Here is a 10,482-nt window from a genome sequence, read left to right as displayed (position 1 = left end):
CCCAACAGGGAGTGTTCGCAACCAAAACGACTGGAAAAACTGACTCCACTGCTCAAAAGGGCATTTCTTTAATCAAATGTTGCGAAAATACAAATACACAATTGACATTTCAGGACTTTGATGAAAAAAAAAAAAACATTCAACGTATCAATACATACAAAACTAGAAACATCACTGCTCTGGTAAAAACCACATGTCATTCACCTGAAAAGCTAATTCAATGTGACTTTTTTGAGAAACTTTGTTTTTTTAATCAACAAAAAAAAAACATTTACATCACTCATCCAAGAATGAGAATTTAAGAATATTAAATGTTGGGAGTTGCAGCAGCAGAAATATAGCAACACTGTTAAGGATTTGCTAGGATGGCGTCAAACTAAAAATGTGATGTCCTTAAAAAATGTATAATAAAACCTAATTTGTTCTGCAATACAATTCATGTCCCTGCAAACAAGATCATTAATAAGAGAAAGAAACACAATTTTAAACACTTTTTTAAAAAACGTTAGAGTATTAGTGTATAGTATATTTGAAAAAAGCGTCAGGAGTTCTGTTGTTCTTGAAGAAGTTGTCTGCAATAGCAATGCACCAATCAAAGTTTTGTGTTCTCTGATTTGAGCTAAAATTTTGTAAAGCTGCAAATGCCAATTTTGGCTGATTCTAATTCTTTTGAATTTTTTCAACTGTGATAAAAGAATTTAAAATATTTTTCAAACTCAGTGGTCTGTAATTATGATCTGGGGTGTAGGAGGTTTTACACCATCAATTTAAGAAGACAGCCAGCATTTTTGAAAACAACAAAATGATTATGGAGTTCAGCAATTAGCATAGTCAGCATTACTAACAGTAAACAAGAGTCAATGTGTTTAAAATGATGATCCTAAACAAACCACAAACAACTCTGGCGGAAACTACACTTCCTCTTCAAAAACCTGCCATCGTTCAGCTCAAAGAAACTGAAAATAGCCAAGATTGAGTCTTCTTCCTTCATTAACAACTTCCACACTGAAAAGTGTTGCTAGCGTGACCTGGTATTGCTCAGGGAGATCAAGGAGCGTTCACTGTCTGAAAAGGATTTGACATTCCAGTTTCTAAGCAGACAGTGACAAGTCCGAACCTGTCAAGCTGCCGTGTTTGTTTGGTCATTAATGCCTGGTTCAAAAAAACGTTGGAGGAGGATGCAGTTTAAAAGAAGCAAAATTCGCTTGAGGCCAGCGGCACTCCAGCTGAAGTAAAGCTGGCTCACCAAAACTACGTGTTTCCACAGAAAAAAAAAAGAAAAACATTTAACAAGACAGTATCTCTGGTTCTGTTGTACGCTTTTTCAATGCTTCTTCAAAGATGATGTAAACTACCAACAGTGAATTGTGCAACACAAATATTTGAAGTTCTTCTACCAAAATAGGATTTTATCTAATCATCATCATCACCACCAAGATCGTCATCATCATCATCATCCTCATCCTCAAGACCTTCTTCCTCCTCATCCTCCCCGCTGCTTGGCTCAGACTCCTCATCATCTGAACTAACAGCTTCCTTCTTCGTTTTCAGAGCGGTCAGGTGAACTGCCGCTGCAGGTGAACTGGCGTAACCGTAGCCAAACATATTCAGTCGCAAATTAAAAAAAAGCAAAAACACACAAGCAGCTGGTGAGATGGGACGATCAGTGGATGATGCGGTAAATGAACCCATGGGACATGTTCCCCCTCAGAGAGTATATCCATCGCCAACGTAACAGAAAAGGAGAAATACCAAAAGTGGTTACCTTGAGGTGAGGCAAGTCCAGAGAAGGAATGCAGTCCTGTTCATTGTTCCCATGAGTGTGGATTTGGGAAATGCCTCACCTCAACTCAAAGAATGGAACAAATTGTGGAGCAAAGGTCATCAGCGTACCGGGCACATGCGGTAATGTCCTTACCGCATGAGGCTAAAGACGTTAGCCACATGCGGTAATGTCCTTAGCGCATGAGGCTAAAGACGTTTTAGCCACATGCGGTAATGTCCTTAGCGCATGAGGCTAAAGCCGTTAGCCACATGCAGCAATGTCCTTAGCGCATGAGGCTAAAGCCGTTAGCCACATGCGGCAATGTCCTTAGCGCATGAGGCTAAAGCCGTTAGCCACATGCGGCAATGTCCTTAGCGCATGAGGCTAAAGACGTTTTAGCCACATGCGGTAATGTCCTTAGCGCATGAGGCTAAAGACGTTAGCCACATGCGGCAATGTCCTTAGCGCATGAGGCTAAAGCCGTTAGCCACATGCAGCAATGTCCTTAGCGCATGAGGCTAAAGCCGTTAGCCACATGCGGTAATGTCCTTAGCGCATGAGGCTAAAGCTGTTAGCCTCATGCGCTAAGGGTATTAGCACAAAAAAAGAAAAGGAATTTGCCCCCAAAAATTGAACGTCATCTAGTAAGTGTGAAAAAATAAAAAATACATTTGCTTTTCAGTAAAAAAAACAATAGCAAAGATAGTAAGCCTTAATTCAGAGCAGCTGGATCTCTTTTATATTCCTGTTAGAGGAATATGAAATGTAAAAGGCATCCAGGTCGAAGGTATAAAGGTATAAATATGTTTTTTAAGTATAAAAAAATATAAAGGCCCATTTGTAAGTCAGCACTGCTGTTGTGAATAAAGATTAAAGTGAAGATCCACCCTGAGGACATGTATCCATATTTACATCCTCTATAATGTTTAAGAAAAACATTTAAATGTTTTAAATCAAAAGAAACTTTTTGTGAAGTAGATTAAAAATGTCCAGATTTTCATCTAAGCAACATATTACACAGCACATTATATCCCCAACACTACAGTGGCCTCAGGAACCTGAAGCAATATCTGACTCTAGAGGAGCAAACATGGCAGAAAAAAAAAGCCTTTCGTTAATTTCTTTCAGGAAAATGAAACCAAGCCCTCAGACTGACTCCACAGCAGTCCAGAGAAGAGGAGGCTGACAAGAGCTGTGGGTCTCTGGGGCCTCACCACACAGTTGGCTGTTTGTTTCTGTACTCCTCCACCCGCATCTCAATGTCGTTTTCCTTATTATGCTTCTTGTACATCCTCACAGCAACGAAGACGCCAAGAAAGACCAGGATGACGACGCAGGAGCTTCCGACAATGGCCACCAGCAAGCTGATCTCAGAGAGAGTTACTAGAAGCAAAACCACAGAGGCCTTAAGTCACAGTGCCTTGCAAAAGCATTTGCAACACTTTAACAATTTGTCACATTACAGCTACTAACCTAAAGGTATTTTGTTGAGATATTTTGTCATAGGCGAAGGGAGCCAACCAACTTCAGTCCTCGAGAAGCGGTTTCCCGGATGTGTTAGCCGTTACCCTGCTTTGACACACCTTGATTAAATGCTTGACTCTTTAATAGGCAGCTGCAGAGCTTCTTGTAACATTGAGCGGGGAAAAAGCCCATTAACTTGTGTTGAAGCAGGGACACAACTAGGACATACAGGAAACATGAACTAGAGGCCTGGAGTTGGTCACAACCGTAGCAGACCAACACAAATCAATAAATAATTGTGAAACAGAAAGAAAAGAGTAATCAAGACGCATGCATAGTGTGGCCTCACCTTTGTCGACTACTCTTAGGACGGTTTCGCCAATATTGGCGAGGACATCTGGAGGGTTGGCCACGTGACAGAAGTAGGTGCCGTTAAACGCAGGGCGAACGTTATTCAAGGTGATTGAGGCGTCTTTTCTCTTTATGTCTCCGGACCACTGTACATGCCCGTTGAAGAGCCCTTCTTTGATAGGATATGGAACTTCCTGATAGTAAAATATCTGGCAAAGACACACAAATGGTTAAAAAAAAGTGCAAGAATCCAAAAAGAAAAAACAAACATAGAAAGTAAAACTACGTAATTTTGACACAGTGAACACAAATATTCAAACCCCCAAGACTTAGTGTCTTAATGATTTGGTTCCAATGACAAGTTGCCTTATAGAGAATAAAATATTTATGAGGGTGCGTATTTATCTGTTGCAGAGAAGAAGCAGCTTTTTGTCTAAAGAGTGCATATTTAGTAAAAGGACTAGAATTCTTCATAGTGAACTAGAGGAGCCCAACTATATTTAATGTAGGTTTATTCCACACATTTGTCCAAAATTAAAGGAAAAAAAGTCACATTTCTTCTCAAGGATGTGAGATGATGTGACGACGTGGGACTGTTTGTCTTCCAAAGGCCCTTTGAACCCTTCTAAACCTGAAAGTAAGCAATCATTTTGTCTTTCAGATTAAGAAACAAAATTTTTTCACTTGGTTACAAGAAATTACATGACTACACACAAATGTTGAGCCTTTAAAAAAACTTTTCCGTGTAATGTGTAACAACGTGAAACCGTGGTATTTTTCATGCCGTCCTGTTCTGTAATTTACAACCCTGACAGTTAATAAGGTCAGAATAAGGTTTACTAGTACTTAAGTCAGTAAAATCAACTTTTTGGGGGAAAAAAGAAGAAGAAGCTTACTACTTACACGTTCAGGTCTATCTGCAGTGATGGACCGGAAGTCCCATGATACTGAAGCTGTCTGAAGCGACACCGGTTCCGTGGAGCTGAAGGTACACATGAGCTTCACACTCGTTCCATTGACGGCTTCCACCTCGCTTTTAGTGAAAATTTCTATTCCCCTAACATGCTGCACCCCTGAAAAAAAGACATCAAAAAGTTAGAAGATTCTGCAAATCATTCATCATAACGTTGCGGTCCGAAAAAAGGTGAAAAATGTTAAAAAGGCTTCATATTGATGGGCATCTGTGTACAAGCTGCCACAAGTCCAACACAGAGATAAGCACCTGCGTCAAAGTCATTTAGGTACAGGAATTTGCCGACACTGAGCCACAACTCAACATGTCGCTAAAAGGTCATTTTTCCTTTTCCACTGTTGCCAACATGCATGATCGTTATCAAAGATTCCTCCAAAAGCAACGGCACAATTCAAGCAAGTGTCACCACATTCTCATCAAGGTGGAGTAAATCAGTGACTCATTGTAATTTGCTTGATTGAGTTAGAAAGAAAACCTTTAACCAATTTGTAATTTAATTGAAACTGACTGCACCATTTGAAATCCAGGATAAATTTGGCATGCAGATACTTGACTTTGAATCTACTTGTAGGAATGGATTGACTTTATTTTGCAAAGTGTGTTGACATAGCATGTGTTGCTTCTTCTCTACATGAACAAGGTGAACTGAACTGAATTAAAACCAGTACCACGTATAGTTATGAAAACTCAGTAGATTTGAACTGCAGTATAATAAATAACATGCTACTTTCCATTGGAGTTACATGGCCTATATTAGTATTGTTATTTTGTCTGATTTAATTCAGTCACTATAGGCTCTCAGGATGCTGCATCATCTGTTTTTTGTCCTAAAACAGCAACAAATATTATTTTTTTCTCAACAGGAGTTTCAACAAATACACGTCTTGATACATTTCACTACGGTCAGCTGAATGTTTTAGTGTGGCGCAGTTTGCTGAAGTGCTAAGCTAAAGCTACTATGTTTAATCTCAGTTTTGATATGACTTGTTGATAATTCGGCTTGCAACATATTTCAGGGCAGTTCCCTGTGGGTCTGGATAAAGATCTCCAACTTTTGGAATCGGAGCAGGACATCTCTAATCGAAACTTCCTATAAAATAAGATACTATTGTGAAGAAAATGGTAGAAGTAAACAGATTTTTTTTTTCTTCATGATGCAGAAAGTTAAAGGTGATGGATGACATACGCTTGAGATTTTTTGAAAGGATCGAGACAAATGTTGAAGGAGTGGATTTTTATTTTACAAACATGGAGACTGCAAAGAGACAGCACAGACAGACAGTGGTCTGGCAGCAGATTAGATAAGCAAAGTAACTACGCTGTCGTTATTGCAGGAGACAGTTCAGAAGATACAACTTGACATTCTCAGCTTGAGAATGTATGAAAAATGCTAATTTAAAAAAAAAAAATCAGATACCACCATTTTTTAAAATGCCATTTTATTTTACTTTGGAGATTGAATTACAAAAAACTCATATAACAAATTTTGAGAATAATGTTGAAATAGTGGCAGCTTAAAGTTGATAAGAACGGCCCTAATTTATAGAGAAAAAGTTTTTTAACTTTCACACAATACAACAGCATTGTTGTTTTCTGGGACAAAATACTACCTGAAGCAATTTATTTTCTTGGTCTTCAGGATGTTAAAAACATTTTTATGTTCGATTAAGCCAAGCAAACAAAAGCTGGAGATTAAACTTCACTGTTACGCACCACTTTCCAATCCTTCTATTGCGACAAATCTCATTGCAATTAAACCCACATGCTTAAAATGTGACGGCATTTTCTTGACAACACAGCTAGACACAGACGCCCCTTCTGCCTGAATAACCTGATTTTCCACTTTTAGGTATCTGTCCTCTTTTTGTTTGAAAAACGGTTATTTATTTTAGTGTCACTTGGCAAGAGTTTACCTACTTCACACAAATGTAATATTAAAGCTGAATCTGGACACTGCAGCAATACTGAGGAGGTTATAGACAGCTAAAAAGCCCTCAGATTTTCAAATAAATGAAAGATTTATTTAATACATCAAAATTAACAAGTTCCAGCATAATATCCATTATTACATTAACCAATAGCAGGTTCTCTGATGTGTATGTGAGTGTAATTTAAAGGATAATTATTAGAGACCTGCTTCGATGCATAAATAGGGATAATGTTGTAATTCTTTCATTTTCTGTTCGATTAAAAATTGCTTATTCTGCTGTATAAATTTTTTATTTCTTAAGTTTTTTTCTATAAAAAAGTGTAAAGAAAAAGTGAAATGCAGAAATCTGTATTTACTAAGAAAATCGCGATTGGTGCGTCTCTAATTTACATCAATTTGGACAAATGTTATAGCACAAATGTCTCTTCTCTTTAATCTAACTTTTGTTAGATGAAGACCTTTATATGTTTTTTAATCAAATAAAAATTTGTCAAGAAGCCATGACCAATGTGCAGAACATCTACAGATCCTACCTTTTTTATCCACTTTATGCGTGTCATTTTTGTATTATGAATATCACAAAACTATTATTCCTTGGTTCCATTCTACAGTAATTCTGGTCATTTCGATTCCTGCGGTGTAGCAGCAGAGATTTGTTACAAAACAAACGCTGTGTTAGTCTCACAAAAGAGGAGCTACATTGAATAAATGTATAACATCTTGCTTAGCAAAGCAGCAATAAATGAAGTCGACGAATAAGCAAAATCAGAAATAGAAATGAAAACTATAAAAGCATTCCCCGAAGCCAGTAAAACATTTGACTAAAACAAAGTGACCTCTGCATCCAAGATTTTAAAGTGCTATGACGCTGACAAGCGAGTGCAGTAGATTTTTAGATTCTTAAAACTACAGACTTCAAACACTGCAGCAGGTCTTACTACTGGGTTAGAGATGCAGCTTTTCAGAAAATAAATTCAGTCATAAAGAAAAATAAAACACTAAATTTATCCAGTCGACTGCAGAAACTCATTCCTGCAGAGACTGGTCTGCAAGTCCCAATCATACAACTTGACAAATAACAGCTAATCAAAGGCTTCTTTTATTTAAGAGGGATTGCTTTTAAAGGCTAAAACGACCCACACACAGGTTTCTCTAAAGAAACTAAAACTGTGCAGCACAATTTTAGCCACAGCTGTGGCTGAATATCATTTCACTCCATTATCAAAGCACAAAAACCATCAAACTCCCAACACAAGAGAACAATGCAGACAAGTGTCGTCTTGTCTGCTGGTTTCCATTACTTCCCTTTTTCCTTTTCACTAACATCATTTGATCAAAATTATTTCAGAACATAAAGTAATATCTGAATGGAACGAACACTAATGTGACCTTTAGGTATATGGAGAGCTGAATAAAAAAGAAAATCATACAACACTTTCTCACCGTGAATTACTTTGTTAAAAAATAAAACATACTCAAACAAAAAAAAAAGAGAGAACAATCAGAACATCATGCAACATCAAGAAAATGACAAATCCAAACTTCAAAGATGCCAGCGGTCAGGCTGAGAGTCGCACTAACGTAGCCGTTATCACGTCTGTAGGATGAAAAGCATTCCTTTCATGTAGAGGATGACCTTCTAATTAAAGCCACACTAAGATGCAAGTTTTCACAAAATTTTCATAAAGATGTAAAGCAGCAAAACTTTTAAGATCAAAAAAGTTTCTTCAACCTGCCTAGTTTTTTCTTCTTTTTTATGCCAGCGATGGAGATTCTGATGCATCAACCAAAACATATAGCAACAGTGTGGATTTCTGACCAAAAACACCCTCTGACAAAATGCATGCATACTGTATAATATTAGTTATTACAGGTGTAAAACCCACCTACACACCAAGTGGAGGTCAACATTGGAGAACTGTGTTAAATCATTAAACAAAGTTTTGGTTATCTGTGGATACCAGAAGCAGCTGGCTCGATAAAAACAAGGACAACACTGGTTGTGCGATTAGCAAGTTCAGGTTTACGAATGTTGCAATGATTTAATCCACAGTGAACAAGTATTACTTGTTTGGAGTGGCTGCCTTGAAGCTTCATAGAAAAATAAAAATACCACAGTGGTGTTACCTAGACTTGTAAATCTTCATTTAAACAGACCAAAGTGGAGACGTTTAGCTCTAAAACTCACACCCAGCATGGTGGTGAAGAGACGATGTTTTTTTTCTTGTTATTTCAACCACAGGGGACCTTGCAGTCACTGACGGAGAAGATAAGGCATTCTAGACTCAAATGTGAAGTGTGATATCTAACACAAGCAATGGCGAGTCACCTTACAGAGTTAAAAAGAACGGGTAAAATTTCCAGTGCTGCCGTTTCTCATCTTAATAAAACACAAGAGAAAGAGCTTAAGTGTTCAGAACTTCCTTTTACTTGGAGCATAAAGTAACATAGAAGTGCCTTCTGGCTCCTGCTGCTGAGCATTGCCAAACAGCTGGCTGAAAGAGGGACGTACTTTTCAGTTGCTTGCACCAAAGATGTATTACCCCCAACTTGGTCAGGTAATAAAACAAAGATCAACGTGAATATGCAACTGATTGTGAACCTCAAGAAGACCTCACACTCAGTTTACCTTATTTAATATTTGATGAATACCATAGGATTTTATTTTGTCCTGGGAGGTTTAACAATAAAATGAAATAAGAAGAATGCTACACTAAAAGCATGAATTTATGCACCTCTCTCTTTAAATTATGCCATAGCACTGGCTTTAAGAAAGTCTTATCAACATGTTATGACAGAAACTCTTCACATTTACTGAATATGAGATCACATGGAGGAAAAAGTTTGCGACTACTCAAAATGACTCTGAATTCGTTGAAACTTTAGCATTACACAAGTAAATGATTAAACGCGTTTTCCACAGGTTTTGAAAGGATTTTGAAACCCGGTGTAATAAATAAGTACAATTGCAAAGACCTTGTGTTATGCATTTTCAATGGGAGTCAATGGTATAAACACATTCTGAAGTCACATTCAATGCTCTATTCGGTTTAATTAATTATTATTATTATTTTTCATTTCATGCCACTTGCACAAACACAGACGCATTTATGCCAATAAACAAATTTAACAAATAAAAATTGGCCCAGAGGAGGAGCTGGTCTAAAGGTTAGCGATTCACATGATAATGAAAGGTCGGTACAGATCTCCAAACAACCTTTCCCCCTTTCAAAATTACAACTTAAATCTATTAAACTCGCAAAGAAACACTCTTATTAATAACTGGGTAGCCAGTTATTGAAGCACATGGGAACATAAAGGGAGCGTTCCCTTTGACACAGAGGAAAAGAAACACAGCGACCAATGTCCAGGAAGTTGCTCAGACTCACCTTGTATCACGAATCCTCCCAGAAAAACAAGGAGCCATAACCGATCCATGAGATAAAGTATGTATATTCCCTCAGATCCTGCTGTAATAGTCCTCTATCGGATGTATGGCGAAGGAAGACATGTATTCTAACGACCTCTCTCTGGGAGCTCAAATCGCAAGAGAATAAAAGTGACTCATGCGCACACACCTGAGGGGCGTAACCTGTTGCGTAAGCACGCCTGCACAAACTGCCACCTTTAAAAACAGCCTGGATAAAGAACATTTGATTTGCGTCAAACTAAGGAACTCAAATAATTTAGCGTGTGCCATCTAGTGGTCACTAACTAATAAAACGTTTGTTTATTAAATGCTGGCATGTTTGAGGAAAATTTGATGCTAATCCAGATGTTTCTTATGATTCATCAACAATTTTAGCTCCTGTATCCCTTTGACAATATTCAGACCCTTTGCAGGTTTTCATATAATGTCAAGGTAAAACCACAAACCTCCCTGATTAATACTTTTCAGAACCTGGCACGTCCAAGTTTAGGATTTAGTAGTGGGATGCTCGATCCCTTTTATGTAACATCCAAAGCTTATGGTATTGTTTTATAACGCAATCCTGCTTT

General features: G+C 37.8%; 1 protein-coding gene across 1 annotated transcript; it reads right to left on the bottom strand.

Moving 5' to 3' along the window:
• Positions 1-52: 52 nt before the first annotated feature.
• On the bottom strand, positions 53-10,076 carry mpzl2b (myelin protein zero-like 2b). The gene is made up of 5 exons (XM_088012532.1): positions 9,873-10,076; positions 4,484-4,653; positions 3,579-3,789; positions 2,980-3,148; positions 53-1,582 (listed from the first exon to the last, which is right to left on the bottom strand). The coding sequence occupies exons 1-5, from the start codon at positions 9,919-9,921 to the stop codon at positions 1,414-1,416; spliced, it is 768 nt and encodes a 255-aa protein (XP_087868658.1). The 5' UTR covers positions 9,922-10,076; the 3' UTR covers positions 53-1,413.
• Positions 10,077-10,482: the final 406 nt, after the last annotated feature.

This window comes from Poecilia mexicana, unplaced genomic scaffold, assembly GCF_051168715.1.
Source record: "Poecilia mexicana isolate PSO_F unplaced genomic scaffold, ASM5116871v1 scaffold_14, whole genome shotgun sequence".
NCBI classification, from domain to species: domain Eukaryota; kingdom Metazoa; phylum Chordata; class Actinopteri; order Cyprinodontiformes; family Poeciliidae; genus Poecilia; species Poecilia mexicana.
This window is presented reverse-complemented; position numbering and strand designations above follow the sequence as displayed.

What these genes read in the sequence shown, in the direction of transcription:
- mpzl2b (XM_088012532.1), bottom strand. Translation starts at nt 9,921, where the DNA reads ATGGATCGGTTATGGCTCCTTGTTTTTCTGGGAGGATTCGTGATACAA. An exon ending in CTGCAGATAGACCTGAACGT is followed by an intron (nt 3,790 to 4,483) that starts GTAAGTAGTAAG and finishes TGTCTTTGCCAG; the next exon opens with ATATTTTACTATCAGGAAGT. An exon ending in CCTAAGAGTAGTCGACAAAG is followed by an intron (nt 3,149 to 3,578) that starts GTGAGGCCACAC and finishes TTTTGCTTCTAG; the next exon opens with TAACTCTCTCTGAGATCAGC.